The 24,074-nt window shown below is 46.9% G+C and overlaps 3 protein-coding genes across 5 annotated transcripts in view; 2 read left to right on the forward strand and 1 right to left on the reverse strand.

Annotated features, from left to right (window-relative positions):
* The window catches only part of YDJC (YdjC chitooligosaccharide deacetylase homolog), a 107,063-nt gene that overhangs the window by 34,367 nt on the left and 48,622 nt on the right, over positions 1-24,074 (reverse strand). The gene's annotated exons all lie outside the window — the stretch shown is intronic.
* CCDC116 (coiled-coil domain containing 116) lies at positions 420-10,566 on the forward strand. Of its 3 annotated transcripts, XM_083479036.1 has the most exons (6): positions 455-560; positions 592-625; positions 1,848-1,966; positions 3,703-4,245; positions 7,468-8,397; positions 9,655-10,566. In XM_083479036.1, exons 3-6 carry the CDS (start codon positions 1,907-1,909, stop codon positions 10,528-10,530), a joined length of 2,409 nt encoding a protein of 802 aa, XP_083335162.1. In that variant the 5' UTR covers positions 455-560; positions 592-625; positions 1,848-1,906; the 3' UTR covers positions 10,531-10,566. The 3 variants fall into 3 exon arrangements, with proteins under 3 accessions (XP_083335161.1, XP_083335162.1, XP_083335163.1); XM_083479035.1 differs by lacking the exon at positions 1,848-1,966 and having other exon boundaries at positions 420-560; XM_083479037.1 differs by having other exon boundaries at positions 457-625.
* Positions 17,422-23,355, forward strand: SDF2L1 (stromal cell derived factor 2 like 1). Its single transcript, XM_083479111.1, has 3 exons — positions 17,422-17,729; positions 20,912-21,108; positions 22,767-23,355. The coding sequence occupies exons 1-3, from the start codon at positions 17,522-17,524 to the stop codon at positions 23,043-23,045; spliced, it is 684 nt and encodes a 227-aa protein (XP_083335237.1). The 5' UTR covers positions 17,422-17,521; the 3' UTR covers positions 23,046-23,355.

Here is a 24,074-nt window from a genome sequence, read left to right on the forward strand (position 1 = left end):
CCTCCTCTCCAGGCCACACCCCCTCTTCCCAGGCCACACCCCTCACCAGATCTATTTTGGATCCTCCTTTGGTGGTTTGGCTGGTAGGAGTGGGTCCTTGATCTCTGCTCATTAGCCTCACTTATCTGGATGGAGGACTGAGAGGGGCGTGTCTGTGTGTTTGTAGAAACCAGCCCACTGTAGAAAGGTAAGATTGGAGTTCATTGCTCCGCCCCCACCTTTTGCCTCCGGCCACGCCCACCCCTCACACCTGGTCCTCTGGGCATTGCCTAGAAGGGAATGTGGCCCCTGATCTGGAAAGGGCTCCCCACCTTTGCGCTAGTTGAACTCGCGCTTTGAGAGCTGGGCTATGCAATAGGAATGTTCTATGCAAATGGATGGAATCGCACGGGCAAACAGACAGGATCCATTACCTAACAATGACAGAGGAAGGTTCTCTGAGAGGCATAAGCAGTTCTTTGGCTTCCGTGTGAACATTTGAGGCAAGAGACTTCCTCACGTTGGCAAAACCCCTCGATGCTAGGGAGCCCTCTGGGCAGGATCCTCAACGAGGAATTTGGAGGGTAAAGAAACCCCAGGCTCACCTCTCATAATCTGGGATTTTTCACCCTTAATGAACACAATTGTGAGTAGCAGTTTGGTTTTTTAAAAAAAGGCTGGTACTTGGATATGGAAGGGTTTGGTTGTCATACGTGCATTAGAACTGGGATTTATCTACCGTATTTTTTGCTGTGTAAGACTCACTTTTTCCCTCCTAAAAAGTAAGGGGAAGTGTGTGTGTGTGTTATGGAGCGAATGCAGGCTGCGCAGCTATCCCAGAAGCCAGAACAGCAAGAGGGATTGCTGCTTTCACTGTGCAGGGATCCCTCTTGCTGTTCTGGCTTCTGGGATTCAGAATTTTTTTTTTTCTTGTTTTCCTCCTACGAAAATTAGGTGCGTCTTATGGTCTGGTGCATCTTATAGAGCGAAAAATACAGTATATTAATTGCCTCTGCTTTCAGAGTTTCTAGCCCTCATGAAACCAAGTGCAGTGGCACCAATCTGGAATACTGCTGCTACTGAAATCTAACAGGCGACTACAATTTCGATATTTCACCTCCTGCTTAAAACTATTTGGTTCCACTGAGTGTTTTTATAGAATTGATTGAGCATAGCTCAATTCGTTCTGTTTTTATGGCTATGTAATTTTACAACGTTTTGACGGTTTTACTGTATGGCGTCATGATGTTTTGAAAGTGCGGGCGGTTTATAAGTATTATATATTTGTATCGATATTAAACCCTCTGTCCCTTGCCAGGTCCACATCTTCGCTCTTTTGCTACCAAACTCCGATATCATTCACACACCAAATATTTTCCCTCTATGAAAATGTTGATGAGCGCTTTCCTTCCCAGACCTTTCATCAGGAATTCACTTTTGAATTCACTTTGTAAAATAATAGTAAAGGTAAAGGTAAAGGGACCCCTGACCGTTAGGTCCAGTCGTGACCGACTCTGGGGTTGCGGCGCTCATCTCACTTTATTGGCCAAGGGAGCCGATGTACAGCTTCCGGGTCATGTGGCCAGCATGACTAAGCCGCTTCTGGTGAACTAGAGCAGTGCACAGAAATGCCGTTTACCTTCCCGCTGGAGTGGTACCTATTTATCTACTTGCACTTTGATGTGCTTTCGAACTGCTAAGTTGGCAGGAGCTGGGATAGAGCAACGGGAGCTCACCCCGTCACGGGGATTCGAACCGCCAACCTTCTGATCGGCAAGTCCAAGGCTCTGTGGTTTAACCCACAGCACCACCCGCGTCCCGTAAAATAATAACAACACTCCTCTATTTTTGTGTGTCTGTTTGTGCAGGAAGAGGAGACAGAAGGTGTGAAAAGAAAGGAGGGGACAGCCGCTGTCCTTTCAGCACCATGGTGAGTCGTAGATATTCCGGCTATCTGGCAGATGATGAGAGCCTCAGGGGACCTCAGGTAAGGCCCAAAGGGAGACAGAAATGGGTTGCTCTTGGCCATCCCATTCGAGGAAGGGGAGTCACCCAAGCTGAGTCAGTGTAGTGGTTAGAGTGTTGGACTGTGACCTGGGAGACCAGGGTTCGAATCCGTACTCAGCCATAAAGCTCACTGGCTGACCTTGGGCCAGTCACTGACTCAGCCTAACCTACCTCACAGGGTTGTTGTAGGGGTTAAATGAGGAAGGGGAGAACCGAATATGCCAGGCACCTTGAGCTTCATGGAGTAAAAAGTGGCGTAATAAACGCAACAAGCAAAGTGCCCTCTGGTGCTGCCCTACTTTGACATTGGACTTGTCAGTCTTAGGTGGCAGGAGGGGGTGGCAGGACTGAAAATGGTGGGCAGTAGCAGAGCCAGCTGCCGTCCAGGATACCTCAAGGACTGCCTGATCCCTTATATTCCTGCCAAATCGTAGAGTTCTTCAGGGGAGTCACTGTTAGTGGTTCCCCATGGCTCTGATTCATGGCTCATAACCACTAGAAGCCACAAGTTGAGTATTGTGGGCCCGGTTTTAAGGAACCCGGTTTTATCTGAACCTACCTGAATTTTGGGGACATGGATGGCACTGTGGGTTAAACCACAGAGCCTAGGACTTGCTGATCAGAATGCCGGCGGTTCGAATCCCCGCGACAGGGTGAGCTCCCATTGCTTAGTCCCTGCTCCTGCCAACCTAGCAGTTCGAAAGCACGTCAAAGTGCAAGTAGATAAATAGGTACCACTCTGGCGGGAAGGTAAACGGCGTTTCCGTGTGCTGCTCTGGTTCGCCAGAAGCGGCTTAGTCACGCTGGCCACATGACCTGGAAGCTGTACGCCGGCTCCCTCGGCCAATAAAGCGAGATGAGCGCCGCAATCCCAGAGTCGGTCACGACTGGACCTAATGATCAGGGGTCCCTTTACCCTTTACCTTTACCTGAATTTTGCAATGCGGTTTTCTAAAGAATATTCATCTATGAACGAGAAAACATGCACATAATGCATACATTTGTGAAAATAGCACACACAGACACATTAGCTTTTAAGGAAATTGCTTGCAAAAATGTGTATATTAGTCAAAACTGCATGCAAACGCGTGTTCATCAGGAGAAATTTGCACTCTGCCGATATATTTTCATGGGTTTTTTAAAAAGGCAAATAGCTGCAGAAATGGGGAGAGCAGAAATTAAGACTGAAAAATGCGAAAACTAGAGAACCAAAATCGACAGCTTTGTTGACCTCTTACTAGGGCTAAGCACCACTCAGCTGTCAGTAATGTTTGCTTCTGATGGCATTGGTTCAACTTGTATAACCCATTGAGCTTCAACAAAAGCCAACTGAAATGTAAACATTGGCTTTCAATGAAAAATTCAAATCATTGTAAAAGGAAGTGTTACCATTTAAATTGCTAGCATGAAGTAGGGACCCCCAACAAAGGAAAGGAAAGCAGTGACTAGCCTCTACCTGCTTGTTTCCTCACACTAATCTGCCACAAAAAACTTGAAAGCCTTATTATCACCTCCTCCCCTCACCAGAGCTGCCAATTACCCAGGCCAAAGCTGTCATAATTCCTGCTCTGAAAAAAGTCCTAGAACTACACACCCCTGTGTTTTTCCCTCCACTATATCACTGTCTACATTGCTGGTGTTACACGCATTTTTGATACAGTCCCAGTAACTTCAGACCCGATTCCCATTTTCACCCTGGTTTTTCCTTGTCTACAGCTGAGACAAGGAGATCCCTCTGACTGGAGGAACATCCTGAGGCCACCTTCCCGCTGCCAATTCCGGGACCAGTTCGCCGCCACCACAGCTTCTGAGTTCAAAGCTTTCAGCCCAGGCAAAGGGAAACGGAAGCAGCGCTCCAGCAGTCACGGCGAAAGCAGCCACCTTGCCAACGAATTCTCGGAGTTTGTGGATTTCTTAGCTGATGAGGAGGTCCTGGAAAGCCTTCAGAACATCGTCGAGGATGCTGTGCGGAAGCTGCGGCGAGTGACGACCGAGGATGGAGACCCGATATTTGATATCGAAGAAGAATCTGGCTCCAGCATGGACAGCAGGTCGTGGTCTTTCTCCTGCAGCTCGCAGTCTAGGTACCACACCACCTCGGCCACTTCCAGCTCTGAAGACGACTGGGAAGCATGTCTCACGAGCAGAAGGGAGCCTAGGCTCGAAGGGAAAATGTCCCTCCTGGATAAATATGCCGCCAGGCTCCCGAGGCTAGATGAGAGGCCCAGGGAGGGAGTTTCCGGAGGATTCCACGCAGAGGTATTTGGAGGACTTTCTTGACGGATCGGACCTCCCGCGCCGCGCTGAGAGTTCCCCGCTCTGATCCAGCCAATGTAATCCATGCACGGAAATAAACTTCTGCACAAAATGTCTGGATCCGCTACAGAAAAGCCTGCTATGTGTGTGGGGGGAGGTGTTTATGGGTGCGGAAGTGGTGTACTATATCCAGCAATTCCATAATGCATGTGCAAGGACATAGGATGGTTGCATATTGTTGCACCACAGGACCCAGCAGTAGAAAGGGAGCCTTTTCTTTACAGTTCTTTTCCAGCCACATGACTGGTGGCCAACTCCTCCTGGAGCCATGGCTTTGAGCCTTTTTCAGATCACTGAACGCTCATTTCATTTACTGAGTCAGGTTGCAGACAATATCCTGCACAGACGCTTCTGTTTTTCCCTTTGCAATCTCCTACTGTTCTCATAGCGGTGCAGGTTCTTAGCCCTCAAGGCACTGTATGTTGTTCCTGGGGTGGGTGGTGTGTGATGTGATTCTTTCAAAGCCAGTGGCAGCATGGCAATTGGAAAGGCTCTCTATAAAACTTGAGTGTCGCAGGAACCTACTGGACAGTGCCTGTGACGCAGCTAATGACAGATGAAAATCGCAGTTGCACTCCAGGCTTGAATTATGTTGTGACCCTAATGCAGGGGTGGGGAAGCTCCGGCCTGTGGGCCATATCTGGCCCATCAAATTGCCCAATTTTGCCTGTCAAGTTTTATCCAAATCATGCTCACCTACCCAGCAGCTGACATCACCGGTGTTGTCAGCTGATGGGCAGGAGGACAGCGTTTAATCTGACATTGGCTGCAGAACCAGGAACGAACAGGATCATGCAGCCTAGCCAGCAGGATTTAATCCCCATTCATCAACTGATGAATGAAGATTAAAGCCCTTGAGTGGGTGGTGGGGTTGCAGAGGGGAGAAGCCACTTAAAAGAGAAGCCGCTTTAAGACATTCCCCGCACTCCCAACTGGAGCACAGAGACTGCCTTAAAGCAGTTACCTTTGCAAGTGTCCCCATGTTCCCCATTTAAAGCGCCAACAATAAGGGGTTAAAAGGAGAAGCATGGGCAAAGCCACACAGGGGAGTTTAACTGGTGAGTATGCCTCCTCCAATAGGGACGCGGGTGGCGCTGTGGGTTAAACCACAGACCCTAGGACTTGCCGATCAGAAGGTCGGCGGTTCGAATCCCTGCGACGGGGTGAGTTCCCGTTGCTCAGTCCCTGCTCCTGCCAACTTAGCCGTTCGAAAACACATCAAAGTGCAAGTAGATAAATAGGCACCACTCCAGCAGGAAGATAAACGGCGTTTCCGTGCACTGCTTTGGCTCGCCAGAAGTGGCTTAGTCATGCTGGCCACGTGACCCGGAAGCTGTACGCCGGCTTCCTCGGCCAATAAAGCGAGATGAGCACCAAAACCCCAGAGTCGGCCATGACTGGACCTAATGGTCTTTACCCTTTACCTTTATCCCTCCTCCAAAAAAATAACTGTCAAATCTGGCCCATGAGGCCAATCCTGATAATGATCTGTCCTGTGGACCCTAAAATGTTCTTCCCCACTGCTCTAATGCTATAGAGCTCATCCATCAGCAATGAATGAACAATGCCCACATCTATATTAAGGAATCCTTCCACCTGCGGAAAGGCTCCTCGATTCTAATTCCATTGTGCAGGGACAGCATAGCAGGCATCCACAACTGGATGCACGGACTGAAAGAGGGGTACAGGCTCCTCCAGACAGGTGTTTTATTGTGAGTGTATTCTGCAACATATAACAATAACAGTGAATTAGTGCCATATTGATTCTGCTTCAGTTTGTTCCGCGATGTTTCCCAATGCCACTATATTGTTCCTGTCCGGGCTATAGCACAAGAAAAGGGGGACAAAAATAAACCAGAACATTTGTGCTATAAAACTTTCCGAGATTTCAGCAGGGAGTTATGGGATGTGCACTGATTGAAAAAGGAAGCAGTGTGGCTCTCCCAAAACTTTTTGCAGGGGTGAATATGACTGAAAGCGGGAACACATGTGACCTCCCTGATAATTCCGTGTGCACAAATCGTCGTGAATGCACAATTAAAAAATGACATCTGGAGGGGCCCGTGGAAGGGGAGGGTGAAGAATAGTCATTCCAAGATGAGAATCACACTTTTCACGAATGGTACCTATTGTGTGATCACTTATTAATGTGCAGCGATTATCACAGGTCTCCTATAATAACCTTTCTTTACTTTCTTTCTTTTTACTATTCTGCTGTTTGCCCCTTTTTGGAGGGCAAACCAGCAGGAATGGTTTGATGTGATAAAAATGGAAAATGAAAAAGTCGGGAAGTAGCTCAGAGTACCCAAAGACACAGGAGAATGTGGAAATTGTCCAGAGAGTCATTCCGATTGATTGATTGATTGATTGATTGATTGATCTGGGTTGCTAAATCTTTGTAGGGATAGACCAGGAGGAGACAACCTGAGACCCTCCAGATGTTGCTGGACTCCCATCAGTCCCAGCCAGCATGATCCATGGTCACGGATGATGGGAGTTGTAGTCCAGCAGTATTTGGAGGGCAAGAGGTTGCCTACCCTTGATTCAGGGACAAAAGTCTCTACTTAGGATGCAAATCCTAAACAAGATGGGAACACTGGCCGTGCCTTTGGTAGCTCTGTGAAAGAGCACCTGCTTTCTATGCAGGAAGGTTCAACCCCTGCTGGAAAAGAACCCTGTCTGTAACCTGGAGAGCTGCTGCCAGCCAGTGTTTACAATAATGAGTTAGATAGGTCTGACTTTGCATGAAGCAGCTAAGAGAGAGGAAGAGCAAGTGTGCATTTGGACAGTGGTTGTCCAAAACCCCAGGGAACTGCACCCCAGTCACTATACACCAGTGCTTTTCCATCTTGGGCCTTGAGATATTGTTGGACTAAAACACCCACCATCCACAACCAGCTTAGGCAAAGGGTAACGATTTAGTACAACAACATCTGGGAGCCTAAGGCTGAAGAGCACTGGTGTGGCCAGTATTGAGTTAGATGCACCAATCGTTTGGTTCAGCGTAAGGTGGTTTTTTACGTTCCTCCGTTGTCTTATCTGGGAGTTATGAAATGGTCTGTTCCCAGCTTCCACCTAGAATATCCAGACCGTACACATACCCTTGTTACTTGTTTTGATGCTGTTATAATATACTTTCTTTTCTCTTCCTTTACTCGCTTGCAGACATTTTCAGAACGATCAGGGGACAGTTATTATTTCCGGCAAGAACACTTCCACATTTGGGCCAAACTGGCAGAGTCTTTCACTAAGCTACACCCCCCGCACAGAGATTATTTTGCAAAGTTCAGGAAACAGATCCCAAAGCAGACGATGTCCGTAGAGTCCCTGCACAAGGAGATCACCAGTGTTCTGAAACGGCCCACTCCCAGCAGCATCCCCTTGTACTATCCAGGAAACGAACCTTTCTCGGCCCTAGATTTCTTGGAAGAAAACAAAATCCTTGCGGCTCTTCAGTGCATAATAAACCAAGCGGTCCTCAAAGTCCTGGAGGTGACAATGGCGGATGGATTCTCCTTTGTGGGCACTTACGATGAGCAAGGCCATCCTCTGCTGCCGTGGGCCTCTTCAATGGAGGAGAGCGAGGAAGGTGAGGAAGGCGAGGAAGGCGAGGAAGGCGAGGAGCTGAGGAGCGGCTCAGCCGACTCCGAGAGCGGAGAGGACACGTCAGAAGAGGGTGACTCCAAATCCGAAGAGGGGAAGGAGGGAGAGGGGGGGAAGAAGAAGAAGAAAAAGAAGAAGGCGAAGAAGAAGAAAGACAAGGGGAAGGAGAAGGAGAAAGAGAAGGATAAGGATAAGGAGAAGGACAGGGAGAGGGAGAAGAGGAAGAAAGCAAAGGGGGAATCCATAACCCCATCCCCGGAAGAGAAGGGCAAGCCAAAATATACACCACCAGTCCTTCCGAAATCGAAGCGGAAATCTATGGGGCCTGAGGAAGCTCAGCGCAAACCCAAATACGTGCCGCCTCCGCTGCCGAAAACGAAGCCAAGGCCGCCGCCAGAGGAGCCCCCACCCAAACCGAAATACGTTCCGCCCCCGCTTCCGAAACCAAGACAGAAAAAAGACTCTACCCAAGGAGTTGCTGAGTCCAAACAGGTACGTAAATTTCTAAAGAAAGGGAGGCTGCGGCCTACCTGGGGAGTATGACAAGGTTCCCGCAGGCCTTACCCACTAATAGAGATGGGGGGGGGAGAAGGTTTGAATCCGTCCACACTTAAATTTGCTTAATTTGCGCTTTCCAAAACACTATGTGAACTAAAACACAGCCATCCTTTGAAATTTGCACTTCTTCTGAATTTTGCAACGCTGTTTTCCAGCCGAGCGATGTATTGGAAAATAAAGTGTGAATGAAAATGCATGTATTAGCAACAAGAATAATCAAAATGAATTGGCAAAAATAACAGTACAGTACCTGTTTTTGCTAATATATAGTTAACTCCAACCTGCTGGGGTGATTGGCTGGTGGCTCGCCAACTACATTCTTTCTGTGGCACCTCTATGGGGCTGAGGAGCCCAGTTATGTCTCCCCTTGACTTCAGAGCTGATAGCCTCTCACCCTTTTTTGAACACCCTCCTTGTGGAGTGTTTCCTCAGTCTCCTCTGTTCTCCCCTCACCTTGGGAATCCTCTGGGCTGCCGCCCCTGGTCTCTGAGCTGCCCCCCTGCCCCAGAGAGAGATACCCCCTCACACTGCCCCACAGGGGCCTGGGAAGCACCCCCTGACCAGCCCCAGAGGCACCATTTGCCTGGGGAGTTTGTAGCCAGGGCTGCTGCAACAAACACCTGTGCAAACCTTTGGGTGGCAGAGATGTGAGAGGGCATCAGAGGAGGGGGGAGAGGAAAGAGGGACAGAAGCTATTATTGCCAATGGCACGCCTGGCCATCATCCAAGGCACCCCAGGGTGCCACGGCACACTGGTTGAAAACCACTGTCCTATGGCATTGTTAGGGACGCAGGTGGTGCTGTGGGTTAAACTACAGAACCTAGGACTTGCCAATCAGGTCGGCGGTTCGAATCCCCGCAATGGGGTGAGCTCCCGTTGCTCAGTCCCTGCTCCTGCCAACCTAGCAGTTCATAAGCACGTCAAAGTGCAAGTAGATAAATAGGTACCACTCTGGCGGGAAGGTAAACGGCATCTCCGTGTGCTGCTCTGGTTCGCCAGAAGCGGCTTAGTCATGCTGGCCACATGACCTGGAAGCTGTATGCCGGCTCCCTCGGCCAATAAAGCGAGATGAGCACCGCAACCCCAGAGTTGTCTGCGACTGGACCTAATGGTCAGGGGTCCCTTTACCTTTATGGCATTGTTAAGTAGCTCTTTCAGCACTTTCTGTCTTCCCTTTCCACTGTTCCAAGCCTGCTGTCTCAAGGCGTATCATCAGCCCCAGCGACATCAAACGTGCCCGCCTGCAAGGCAAGCCCCTCCCGAAGCAAGCCATCATTGATTTCCTGATTGAAAACGCAGCCAAGCTCATCTTGTACAAGTACAACTACGAAACCCTTCTTTCCGAGAAGCTGGGCTTCATCTCGGTTCCCGTAACCAAGGTCCTGCTGGAGATCATGTTCGGCTACAAGAGAGTTAAGGGCAGTGGGATACGGCTGTCGTCTCAAATCGACTGGTCAAAAGTCCACGACGAGATCTACGCGCCGCGCAAACCGAGGCCCAAGACCCCGAAGCAGAAAGACAAGAAGAAAGGCAAGAAAAAGAGAGTCCTATGGGACCTGCAGAAAAAATCGGGGGAGAAGAAGAGAGTCCTGTTCAAATCCGACATGCCCACTGGCAAAGTCGTGGTGATGAAAAGCGCCGTGGAGAAGGAAGTGAAGTCAGGCATACTGCAAAAGATAGAGTCCAGTAGCCTGCAAGAGGGCAGCCAAGAAACAGATATTTTTGATATAGTTGCTTTCGGAGAGGGCGAATCTGAGGAGTTATCTGTAGAGGGCGAAGGACTTCCAGACCAATTTGTATCAAGGAGATCTATCACTTCTGAAGACAGCAAAACCTTGCTTGAAGCTCCAGATTCTGAAGACCAGTCGCCACTCGATGTGACACCAAAGGCATCGTCTTCTCAAAAATTAAACATAGACCCTGACGGGGCCAGAGGGTCAGGGACTGTTTTGCCCGAAGTAGGAGCTCCGAGTCAGAACTCTGAAGAACATTTGAAGAAACACTCGTCGTCTCGAAGGTCTAGCCTCAGCGAGGAAGGTAGCAAAACTCATCTGCCTAAAATCTAAAACTGGTATAATAGCAATAAAGCATATAGGTTTGTATACCCTCGTGGTTTTGTAATTTATATGTACTGTATATGCCCACCTACGGAGTCTGTGGAAGGTCTCAGACAAGAAGTCCATTAGCTGACGAGAGAGAATAATACCGTATTTTTCGCTCTATAAGATGCACCAGACCACAAGGCACACCTTGTTTTTGGAGGAGGAAAACAAGAAAAAAAATATTCTGAATCTCAGAAGCCAGAACAGCAAGAGGGATCGCTGTGCAGTGAAAGCAGCAATCCCTCTTGATGTTCTGGCTTCTGGGATAGCTGTGCAGCCTGCATTCGCTCCATAAGACGCACACATAGTTCCCCTTACTTTTTAGGAGGGAAAAAGTGAGTCTTATATAGCAAAAAATACGGTATTTGCAGATTGTTATTTTATAACCTCTTTTAGCTTCCATTGTGGTGCATGACATTTCAGAGCGGTTCAGAACCTAAAGCATGGGAGGTTGACCCGTTAAGGCAAATGGGACACTGCCTTATTTACCTCTGCCCTCATCCAACCCCTACCTGCCTGCCTTCTTACTTACAAGTAGTCCACTGACCATGAGCTTCCTCCTCAGTCTCAGTTTTGACCTTGAAGAACTCAGTAGGGAAGAGGATGGGGGTAAAACTAGAATGAGTTGGCCGTGCTCCACCTGCTACTGGTCTGCCTGCTTTCTACTCTCTGCCAGTCCACCACTGAGCTAAAGATCAACAGGTGCCAAATATTTTATACTTGCTTTAGGTAGAAATTCCATAAATGTGCGCACTCTACAGGACGCACTTTTTCCCCTCCAAAAATTAAGGGGAAATGTGTGTGCGTCCTATAGAGCGAATGCAGGCTGCGCGGCTAAGCCCAAAGCCAGAACAGGGAGACGGAGCGCTGCGCAGCGCTCCGTCTCCCTGTTCTAGCTTGGGGTTAGCTGCGCAAAGCCTCTGCAGGGCAGCGGGGTGAAGGCACCCCGCTGCCCTGCGGACAGTGGCGTAGCGTGGGTTGTCAGCACCCGGGGCAAGGCAAGTAATTTGCGCCCCCTAACCTGTGGATTTGCGCCCCCTAACCCGTGGATTTGTGCCCCCTAACCCTAACCCCCAGATGTTGCGCCCGGTGCGGCCGGGGCCCCCCCTGCACCCCCCACGCTACGCCACTGCCTGTGGAGGCTTCAAAGGCTGCGCTCCGGGGGCTTCAGGCGGCTATCTGCAAGCCTTCGGAGCGCAGCAGGAGTTCCTGCTGTGCTCCGAAGGCTTGCAGATAGCCGCCTGAAGCCTGGAGAGCAAGAGGGGTCGGTGCACACCGATCCCTCTTGCTCTCCAGGCTTCGCTTTGCTGGAGAGGTGCTGCACAGTTTTCCCTCTCTGCGCAGCGCCCCTTCAGCGAAGCGGGAGGAGAAATGGAAGGGGCTCCGTTTCTCCTGCCGCTTCGCTGAAGGGGCGCTGAGCAGAGAGGGGGAGATTTTTCCCCCCTGTTCTCCCCCTCCTATGGTCTGGTGCGTCCTATAGAACGAAAAATACGGTAATTTATGTGCCTAAGGTTGAATCCAGCTCAGTGAGGCCTTACTGAAAAAATGGACTCAAGTTGGTACTCAGCATGGGTTTCTTCTATATGTTGTTGGGCTATAACTCCCATAATTCCTAACCATTCATCATGCTGGCCGGGGCTGATGGGGTTTGTAGTCCAACAACATCTAGAGGGGACCACACTGGCTTCTCTGCTCTAGAATGACCAAATGCAAAACCAAAGCAAATCCATGAAGATAAAGCTGGCTTGGTTTTCAATTGGTTTGCTATGTTTTATGGGATAAAGTTGCTATTTAGGACATGGCTGAGATAGCACAATACCTTGCTAGTGGACAGATTTTTACTTTATCCCTTATAATCAGGCATAGGCAAACTTGGCCCTCCAGATGTTTTGGGACTACAACTCCCATCATCCCTAGCTAACAGGACCAGTGGTCAGGGATGATGGGAGTTGTAGTCCCAAAATATCTGGAGGGCCGAGTTTGCCTATGCCTGCTTATAATGAACCAGCAGTCTTGTAGTTGGTGTTGCTTGGGAATTCTAAGAAAACAAAAGAGTGGTGCAGTTGTGAAAGCTTAAGTCCAGTATCTTGATTCAAAATGGTATCCAACTGTATCCAAACACAGACAGAAACCCACTCCTTGGTCTCAGGAACAATCAAGCAAAATTTGGTTACCACATCTTAAGAGGTGTCGAAGTGCACAGTGGCAGAACTTTCCAAAATGTATAGCTGATACATAGGGCCCCGGGTTCAATGCTTGACTTCTCGGATACAAAGGCTTAGGTCATGGGTAGGCAAAATAAGGCCTGGGGGCTGGATCCGGCCCAATCGCCTTCTAAATCCGGCCTGCGGATGGTCCGGGAATCAGTGTGTATTTACATGAGTAGAATGTGTGCTTTTATTTAAAATGCATCTCTGGGTTATTTGTGGGGCCTGCCTGGTGTTTTTACATGAGTAGAATGTGTGCTTTTATTTAAAATGCATCTCTGAGTTATTTGTGGGGCATAGGAATTCATTCATTATTTTTTTTCCAAAATATAGTCTGCCCCCCCCACAAGGTCTGAAGGACAGCGGACCTGCCACCTGCTGAAAAAGTTTGCTGACCCCTGGCTTAGGTTGACCAAGAAATGTGAAAGACCAGTACTTGAGAGCCATTGCCCAGTCACATGTTCTTTATCTTTGGGCCCACAGATTTTGCTGGACTACAACTCCCATCATCCCCAGTTGGCTCATCCAGCGGTCAGGGATGATGGGAGCTGTGGTCCCACACAGAGAGGACTGGGGAGGGGGGCATGTTTGGCTTCTCTATCACTGCACTGGAGATTAGCTGACTTTTTGCAAAAGTCAAAATTGTAGCAGCAGAAAGGAACCCGGCTGCAAGGGATGGAACGTTTGATCTTTGATCTGAATGTCTTTATTTATCACTAAGCTCTGGCCTGCTGTGGTTCCACGAAACCACCTTTTGCTTCAAGTTCGCAAGAAATAGAAAGAGAAAACAATAATAAAAAGCTTCCTTCAAGCCAACTATGCGTCTCTGCTCCTTCTTCCATCCAGCAGCATGGTCTGGAATGGAGCTCTCCATCTCAGTCTGGGGGTCTCCCAGTTCATCCGCCACTGTGGGAAAGTGGCAATGAATTATCAGAGCAGTAAAGAAAAGACAGGCCGGATAATATTTCAACGCCAACCAAGTTCTTTGACAGCAGCTATTCTAAAGGCAATTACAACTTGTCGTTTTAGTTTTGCGTGTGTGTGTGTGTTGTTGTTGTTTTAAAAAATACGGCTGAAATGCATTGTGAAGGAGCACAACACAAACTGTACTAAAAGCCTTGGGGGATTGGTGACCTCCCAGAAAGATAAACAGGTGCCAGCTAAAGCCCCATAGGATTGATTTTCTATGGCTAAGCTGGCATCCCGAGACATCTGTTTTGCCCTGTTTCAGAAAAACAGCATGAGCCATTGTCAGGCCTTAACAGGAAGGAGCTGCCGTTTCTCATGAAATACAAATGCATTATGTGAAGTGTCAGGCTGCAGCAGATTGCTTCCTTTCTTTCTTCCTCTCCTCGCTCCCCCCCCCCCCTTCGGTTTTTTGCTTGGTCTTTCCAGGCGGTAAGGAAATCTACACGGTTAGTGCAAAAAGGACGCGCAGACTGACGCTCCCTCCTAGCATCCCAACCACCGATTTAAGTAATTCTTCTTCTTCGGAAAAGTGTGTCGTCCCCGGGAGAAAAGACATGCTCCGACAAATTAATCTCAAATCGCCAGAATATTTGGAAAGGAAACTGGTTAATCCCTCACGTGAGAGGTGGCTCCTTCGCTCTCAGCTTTTTTTGGGGGGGGGGCTAGGAGAGGGCCTTCTCTGTGGCAGCCCTTAAGCTGTCAAACGCCTTCCCCACAGAGCTGTATTGTACAGTTATCTGCGGACGCTGCAGAAGCACCTCTTTCCTTTGGCTTTCGTATATATTCTGACAACCACTTATTTCTGTGATGCAAGCTTTTTAAAAGCTGTTTTTGACATTGTGCTTTAATGGTGTAACCCACACTGGGAACTTAGGGTGAGAATAATTTAATAATAATAATAATTTATTATTTACACCCCGGCCACCTGGCTGAGTTTCCCCAGCCACTCTGGGCGGCTCCCAATCAAGTGTTAAAAACAGTACAGCATTAAATATTAAAAACTTCCCTAAACAGGGCTGCCTTCAGATGTCTTAATAATAATACAGTGGTGCCTCGCAAGACGAAAAGAATCCGTTCTGTGATTCTCTTCGTCTAGCGGTTTTTTTGCCTTGCGAAGCAAGCCCATTGACGGATTAGCGCGATTAGCGGCTTTTAGCGGCTTATCTGCTGATCGGATCAGCTGATAAGCGGCTTAGCGGCTTAGAAAAGGGGGGGGAGGGAAAAAAACCAGCAGGAACTTGCAAGACATTGTCGTCTTGCGAAGCAAGCCCATAGGAAATTTGTTTTGTGAAGCACCTCCAAAACGGAAAACTCTTTCGTCTAGCGAGTTTTCCGTCTTGCGAGGCATTCGTCTTGCAGGGCACCACTATAATAATAATACTGCAAGGATTGGCTGGACCTCAGGCCTGGGGACCAAAGGGCTTGAGATGCTCCTCAGACCCCATCCTCAGTCACACCCCTCCTGGTTCACAGTCTCCTCACGTGTGTTTGCCTGGTTGGTATGTGTCCCTGAACTAATTTTAGTCTTCAGGCGCTCGGCCGGGACCTATAAAAAGTAGCTTTTAATGTGCCTGCCCCTTTTCAAAGGGCTGGTTTTGACTAATATAAAGCCTTAAATGGCTCATGACCGCCATACCTCAAGGACCGCCAGTCTCCATATGAACCTACACCTCTGATGCCCTTCCTTGTGTGCCTCCTCCACAAGAAGTCCAGAGGGTGGCAACACGAGAACGGGGCCTTTTCTGCAGTGGCTCCCCATCTGTGGAATGCTCCCCCCTAGAAGGCTCGCCTGGCGCCTTCATTGTACACCTTTAGGTGCCAGGCAAAAACGTTCCTCTTCAACTAGGCCTTTGGCTGATGGACATCCAACACCCTTTTAAAATGTGTTGGGGAGGAGGGGATTATTGGGTTGTTCTTGTTCTTATTTTTATTTTTGTATTTATTTTTATTATGTATTTTATTTTTTATATTGCGATTTTATTATGTATTTGGTTTTTTATATTGTGATTTTATTATGTATTTTTATTATATATTTTGTTTTTTATATTGTGATTTTATGGTGGGAACTGCCCTGAGACCCGTGGCTATAGGACAGTATACAAATTTATGAAATAATAATATTTTATTCCCCCATGGAACAGTATTGCTGTCGAGATAAAACATGTGTGCATTGTCTGCACTTTCCGGAAGGAGCCGGAGATGCTTTTGTTCTGACAGGCTTTCCCAGGATGGATAAATGAGTTGTTATAGAAAAAATAGATGGTCTGGCTTTTGCTGCCTAACTCCCCAAGGGACTCAGTCCCCTAAGTCCATGATGAATAGATGGAGGCAAGTTTCATAGAAAGCAAGGCAGATCTTTATTTTTCTCTTTATTATTCCCTCCCCTCCTAGCAAGGAGGCAAGAGAGACCCCGAACAATAGAGCGTGAGCCCCTATAAAGACTTTGGAAATTGCGCACCCTATAACCCAAGACCAACCCCCAAAACATCATACCTACATCACAGAAGGAGGTGATCTCCAGCAGAAATTTGAGTGTTGCTTCTCTCCTGTCTGCCAGGATACCTGATCATGCCTTACTTTAATTGCATTTTCTGGGTAGATTTAGTTCCTGAATCTCTTACAGATATTGATAGTGGGCTCAGCTTAACAGATACTTGCCAGACTGTATTTGCAGGGAGGTGCAGAGGCCCTTACAGTCCAAAGACAATTGGAAAGTTTATCCCATTTCCTGCCTCCTTGCAGAGAAATATTTGAGGTCAATTTGGGAGAGTCAAAATGGCTTGCTCTCCTGTACTATTTCAGACACATGGTTTATATACTTATGTGTGTCTGTTTGCCTTGTACATTTATGAACATTTATTCTATATTTGAGACCTTAGAATTCTTATAACAGGGTCTTCGCCACATGTACCCACTTTTTAGGGTTTTAAGTCCTGCTTCAAATATATTCGTTGTTTGTGTGTGTGTTTAACTGTTGCTATTTATATGTAAATCACCTTGAGGTGGTGGTTTAGAAGGCGATTAAATACATCAGTGATAATGATGCCACCATACAAATATATAGCTAATAAAATGTGACATATGGGTTCCAAAAGGCAATGTTTGGATTAAACGTAGGTCCCAGCTCTTAAAAGGTTGACGATTACTGCTCCACAGTAATATTGTATGCGTTGGGCCTTAAAAAAAAAAATATCACCCTGACAAGGCAGTTAAAAAATTGCATGTAGGCTGGCCAATTTTTCAAAAATGCCTAAGTTTATAATGTAAAGTGTCTTTCCTCTCAGCGGAACACTTTTCTGAAAGAAAGGACATAAAATCTGAAACGGGCAAAGCGCTTTCTCTCAGAAGAAGCGGGAAATGACTCCTCGACCCGCAGTTTTGGGCCGAATTGTTTGGGGAGAGGACGGGACTCGAACCTGTGACTCAGCGGAGTCAGCCCCTGAGAGAGCCAGGTGGCCTCATCAGCATCTCGCCTTTCCCATTTCGCTTCGGCCCCGCCCCTTTCTCGGGAAGGAGGGGTGGAGTTGGGGGGGAAAGGCGAGGAGGGGGAGGCGCGTTCCTCCGCCACGCCGCAACACCCGATTGGCCGCTCCGCCGCCGCGCGCCAATGAGCATCTCCTTCGTCGCCTTCGCGAGCCGGCGGCAGGACGGGGGAGCGCGTGGGCGGCGTTGGCAGCCGCTGATTGGTCCGCGCCGGGCGCCGGTGGCGGAAACGGTTCCTGAGGCGACAGTTCGCCGTTTACCTCAGCCGCCGTCGCGGTGCTGAGGGACTCGGCGGGATGCGGCGACCGGGTGGCCGCGGCGGCTTCCCGCCCCTGGCTTCCCGCCCCTGGCCGTTGTCGCCGCTCTCTCTGCTCCTCCTCGTGTGCGGCTCGGGCCTGGCGACGGGAGCCGAGGAGGGCGCTGTCACTTGCGGCTCGGTGCTGAAGCTGCTCAACACCCGGCACAACGTGCGGCTGCACTCGCACGAGGTCAAGTACGGATCCGGTGAGGAGACGACAAGACGCGGCGGGCGGGAGGCGAGCCGAGACAGAGGAAGGGAGGGCGGCGTCCGGAATCTGTTTCAGAGAGGGGAAAAAGGAAAGAGCCGCGCGGCTGCCGGGAGGAAATGAAACCCCTCTCGGCCCCAGGGGGAGGCTGTGGGGCGGGTTAGACACCCGAGGGCCCGTCAGAGCCCGGCATCGTTTTCCCAGCTAGTGGCCTTCAGAGGAAGGATGCCATTAGCAGTACAGTGGTATCTCGGGTTTCATACGCTTCAGGTTACAGACTCCACTAACCCAGAAATAATACCTCGGGTTAAGAACTTTGCTTCAGGATGAGAACAGAAATCGCACAGCGCCAGCAGGCGGCCCCATTAGCTAAAGTGGTGCTTCAGGTTAAGAGCAGTTTCAGGTTAAGAACGGACCTCCAGAACAAATTAAGTACTTAACCTAAGGTACCACTGTTAAGGTTAAAGACTTAATTCGTTCCAGCGGTCCGTTCTTAACCTGAGGTACCACTTTAGCTAATGGGACCTCCCGTTGCCATCATGCTATTTCTGTTCTCATCCTGAAGCAAAATTCTTAACCCGAGGTGCTATTTCTGGGTTAGCGGAGTCTGTAACCTGAAGCGTCTGTAACCAGAGGTACCACTGTAGTGGCATTGGTGCTGGGGGGCCTGAGCACCAGTGCCAGATTTACGTATAAGCTAAACAAGCTATAGCTTAGGGCCCCGTTCTCTTCGAGGGGCCCCAAAAAATTAAAAGGAAAAGAAAAACTGGATGTACATTTCCAAAATATAGGATAAAAAAATTTAAAAACCTACATACAGCAATAGTGTTTTGTGTTGTGTAGGCTCCTATGATGTAAGTAATGGGCCCCACCTGCTATCCTGCTCCCTAAAATATCACTGGTTTGCTCATTTCTATATATAGGGTGCCTACATTCTGCATATTTTGTTATGTGCAAATGGCTTTAGATATCTATTAGGTCCATAATTACCATATAGCATATATTCAACACAAAAAACAGCGACAATTTGTTGTTGACAAAGGACAGCTGGACATATAAAGGGTCCCATTACCTTCAATAGCTTAGGGTCTCATCAAACCTAAATCCGGTCCTGCTGAGCGCCCACAAAATTCCCCATGAAGGGGCTGGGCACCCACAAATTTGAGTGCCAGGGCCATGCACGCCGCATGGCGCCCATAGCCCAGGGCACCCACAGCCAAGCTGGCACTTCTGAGTATTGATGTTGATAATGTTTAGTCCTCTTCATCAGCCTAAACAGGGTCCCAGAGCATGGCCGTAGGAGGTGTCCCCCCATCAAGTAACTAAATAAAAATACATTTTTTTAGTAGAAATGCAATTACTAAAAGTAGAAATTGTAGAAAGATTTTTATGGGTTTTTCTGAGCCCTTGGAATCAAAAGAAAGCAGTTTAAAGCAGCTGACATTTCATTCTGAATCTGCTTGGCAGAGGATAATTAATGACAAGTGGCTCCCTGCACCCCCCAACATAAATCATGGCCATGTCCCAGAGCAACTTGGGAGATGCCCATGATAAAACAGCCCTCTCCCCTCAGGCTTTTACAGTCAGAAAATGAGTAAACCATAAGAAAAAAGGACATCAGGAGGGAGGAGGAAAAAACATACCCTGGTGCGACAGGCCCTGAAAAGGCTCCCAGAGTGGTTTAGGAGGTGTTGGTGATAAAACAAGCAGTGCCCACAGACTTCTCAGTGGCAAAAGGCAGAACCCCAAAAGGAAAAAGGGATCAAGAGGGAGGAGGAGGAAGCGAACGTGGCCATGGTGTTTTACGAAAGAACAGGTATGGCAGGTATGCCCTGTCCCAAGGGTGTCTGAAGTGTAAAACAGACACAGGGAAACAAGTTAGGGAAAGGAGAAATGGAGGTGTGGGGAGAAAATGTGGCCATTTCAATAATGCACACTTTGATTTGGTTACCACAATACAGGGGTAGCTAGTGTGGTGCCCTCCAGTTGCTGCTGGACTACAACTCCCATCAGCCCCAGCCAGGGTCACAGTTGTAGTCCAGCAGCACCTGGAGGGCACCATGTTGACTACCCCTGTAGTAAGATATAGGGACATGGTGAATGAGGGAATGTTCATTGCAGAGGGAACAAGGGGCGAGGTGAGGCAATGGATAGAGGTGAGATTGGGAAGGTGGGTCCTATTGTGTTCAAAATAGGTGTCTTAGGCAAAACAGAACAGGATGCCTTCTCTGCAGCGGTGGCTGGTACCCATAGGGGCTGGTCAGGTGGAAGCCCAAAGAGTAGGTAGAGCCAGTGAGAGGTAGAGTCATCAAATGCTAAACTACTCACACACTTTACCTTTAATGCACATTCATTACTGCATTGCAGGGGTTGGACTAAATGACCCTTGTGGTCCCTTCCAATTCTACCATTCTCTGATTAACTCCCCCAAAGAATTCTGGGCACTGTAGTTTACCCCTCACCTAGATACAGTTCCCAGCACCCTTAACAAGTTACAGTTCCCAGGCTTCTTTGGGGGGAAATGATGTGCTTAGAATGTATCGGGGGGGAACTCACCAGCATTAGTAGGTCCTTTGTTTGTGTACACATGCATGTTTGTATCCAGCACCCTGGTATAGACGTTTCTGTATTCTTTTCTAAATTTACATCCTGTATTATTACCAAAGCCTCAAGGCAGTTAGTTCCAGTACATACAAAAGTAAATAATAAAATATCTGTACATGGAAATGGAATTTAGCTGTCTTGGTTAATTGCTCCCATTGGACATAGAAAGTTTAGAAACATTAATTAAATTTATTATTTTTATCCTGCTTTTCTGTCTGAGGACACAGGCTGCACAAAAACATAACTGAAGCATACACAACAATCATAAAAAGAAATAAATTGCAGCATATAAAAGCCAAATTCAAAATAGTAAGTTAAAATCCAAATAAAGCTTAATAATGGCAGGGGGAAAACCTTGCAAACCAAAGGCATGCTGAAGCAAAAAGAGAAGGGGCCTCTCTGTAAAAGAGGGGGGATGTTCTGCTTTTTTGTTTGTTTTTTGAAGAGAGCAGTGTTCTCAGGAAAGAACGAACAAGCAGGTGGAGCAACCTCACTTGGCCCAGTTTTATGACAAAGTCTTATTACCAGCCTCTGTATCTGCACACAATGACTATATAGCAATTGTTTTGTTTATAGGAAGTGGTCAACAGTCAGTAACTGGAGTTGAAGTTTCTGATGATGCTAACAGCTATTGGCGAATCAGAGGCAAAACTGATGGGTCCTGCCAGCGAGGAATGCCTGTAAAGTGTGGGCAAACAGTACGCCTTACCCATGTTAATACAGGGAAAAACCTGCACACCCACCACTTCCCATCACCACTCTCCAATAATCAGGTAAAACCAGAGCTTGTCCTTCATACTTGTTTACTTATTTTAAGTGTCTCAAAAAAAGTAAGCAAATCAAAATGGAGTTTACTCTTAAATTGAATTGGAAAGTTATGAAGGCATGAAATATCTATATATTTAGGAACAGTTTAAAATATCAGTTGTGCTTTTCCATATGTAGTATACAATTTTATTATAAAGATATGCTGTTCAATTCTATGCAAGTTTACTCAGAAATAAGTCCCAATGCAGAATTGCTTAGGTCTCTTGCTATGTGTTATATCCTTCTCTACTTAATTTCTCTCTTGATGCAGAAGAGAATGTGATTTGCAGAGGATGGCCCAGATAACACTTCTTAAGTATGCAGAAAGTGGTTGTTGCTGTGGCTTAGGTTGTATTCATAGTGGTGGACTATTGGTAACATGCCCCTAATTCACATGTTAAAGGTTAGTTCTTAGATGTATAACAGAAGATAACCTTGTCCCAGTCTGTAGTTCTTCCATTGTAGTTGCTATCTACTTGCTGTGGAACATGAATACATAGAGCAGAGAGAAAATCTGAGTGGCTTCTCTGCAGTACTGTACAAAACAATCTCCCATGACTCTAGAATCTGTGATGTGTTTAATGAAATGTCATTTAGTATTCATATAGTAATTTAAAATATTCAAAATGCTTCAAATAAGTTAAGATCTCTTATCTGACCTTTACTATAAAGTTTTGCAGCTGTTTAAAACCAAAACAAGTAAAATAATTTATAGAGTTATTAGAACAAGTAAAATAGTTCAAGAAAGAAACAGAATTCTATAGATTATAGTGGGTCCTACAAAACAAATAGCTTAAATGTCAAAAGGCAGGGCAAATACTAATACCCCTTACCCAGTATTATTATTATTCCTGTGTTACAGTAGATAGTCTGAAGGATTGTGGCTGGATTAAAGATACTGTACCTACCAGGTCCAAGGCAAATGGAAGATGTTATCTGTGGGCTTTGCACTTCTATCCTTCATAGTTGTTTTGTTCTTATTTGATCATAAGCAATCACTGATAATGTACTTCATTTCCCACTTCCAATTCCTGACTGTTTCAGTAACACTTGGTTTTGGCATTTAGATTCTAAAAAACAGGGTTACATTTCAGGTGTCAGGAAGCTTTAGCTCTCCAGATGTTGCTGAACTACAACTCCAATCAACCCCAGCAAGCATGGTCAGTGACCAGGGATGATAGGAGTTGTAGTTCAGCAATATCTGGAGCGGGCGTAGGCAAACTCAGCCCTCTAGATATTTTGGGACTACAACTCTCATCATCCCTGACCACTTGTCCTGTTAGCTAGGGGTGATGGGAGTTGTAGTCCCAAAACATCTGGAAAGCCGAGTTTGCCTATGCCTGATCTGGAGGGTCAAGTGTCCCCTATACTCTGTTATATTTGTTGTAGCCAATTCTAATCCTACTCAGAGTGGACCCATGGAAATTAATAAAAATGACTAATTTAATTCCATTAATTTCAGTGGGTCAACCTTGAGTAGAATACAACACGTTGCATTATTATTTTGAAGTGGGTACCAGATCATTTTATCATTTCCATATACTACTGTCATTCTGCTTGTGTGATGTCACACACACAACACAGACACAAACAATATCTACCCCCACCCGTTTTGTTCTTATAGGAAGTTAGCGCCTTTGGTGATGATGGAGAAGGAGATGACTTAGATGTGTGGACAGTGCAATGCAGTGGGACATACTGGGAGCGAGACGACGCAGTACGTTTCAAGCACATAGGAACAGATGTGTTCCTTACAGTAACAGGCGAACAGTATGGCCATCCAATCAGGGGACAGCGGGAAGTCCATGGCATACATTCTCCTAATCATCACAACTACTGGAAGGCTATGGAAGGTGTTTTCATTAAGTCCAGCTTGGACTCTACAAAGCACGATGAGCTCTGAATGCGTGGTCGACATTTTATGTTAGAGTCCACCAAAGTGTATGAGCTGGTTCCTTTCTTTAAACACCACCCTCATTTTCCAATATTGTTAAGACACTGGAATATATTTGCAGGTCAATGTTTTCATGAGTAACTGCAATTTTGGTGAATTCAGACTGAAAAGAAGCTAGATTTGCTGTTTGGGCCCCCATCTATTTTCAAAAGTCATTTCCTTTTTCTTATCTCATTCCTTCTTTCCCTTAACTAAGAAAATAGTCACTTGCTGTGTAAACAATCTAATCCAAAGTGCAATAAAACTTAAATTTTTGTAATTCTCAAGTTTTACGTAAACTCATTAAAAATATATGTATGGAAACCTTGCTTTTAGCAACAACCAGAAAGTGTGTGGGGTGTGTGTGTGCTATAATGTAAGTCTAGGAAGAGATAAAAAGTTTTGTAGATAAAATACTTTATAATCCTGCCAAAATATCTGTAGTTCAGTCCTATTCTTTTTAGCTCCCATTATGCATCATTTGCTGCTAGCGTTCATTTGTATCTCTTGGGAAATATGTAGATGAGTATTTTGGAGTAAAGGAATTTTTTAAAAGTAGTTACATTTCACTAGTGAAGGGAAGGGGAAATTTGCTATGTGGAAGACCATCCTAAGATGGTTTCATACTGTTGACTAAATACACTTCTTTGTACAGCTTGGGTCAGTTTCATTTAATACCTAGTACCTTTCCCCTCTCCATTTTGTATACTTAACATTAAACAGGAGCCTAGCTAAAGGAAAGCCAAATATACTTTAGGAGCGCATACACAATCTGGAACCCAGTGACTTCCCCTTCACAAAGTCGCAGTTGCAACCTATTACACAAAGTGATTGATATTTATTTATATTGAAAAGGCAGATCCTTGCACAACTAGTCTTTATTCTGACTAGGGGTGGGTCATTAGGTTACTCTGCTACCCCAACATTGCCCCCATTTATATGTGAGCTGAGTCATGTGGCTGCACTGCACTCATACCCATTTTTTCCCCAGGAGGCACA

This window comes from Podarcis liolepis (assembly GCF_965112155.1).
Source record: "Podarcis liolepis genome assembly, chromosome: 15".
In the NCBI taxonomy this organism is placed as follows: domain Eukaryota; kingdom Metazoa; phylum Chordata; class Lepidosauria; order Squamata; family Lacertidae; genus Podarcis; species Podarcis liolepis.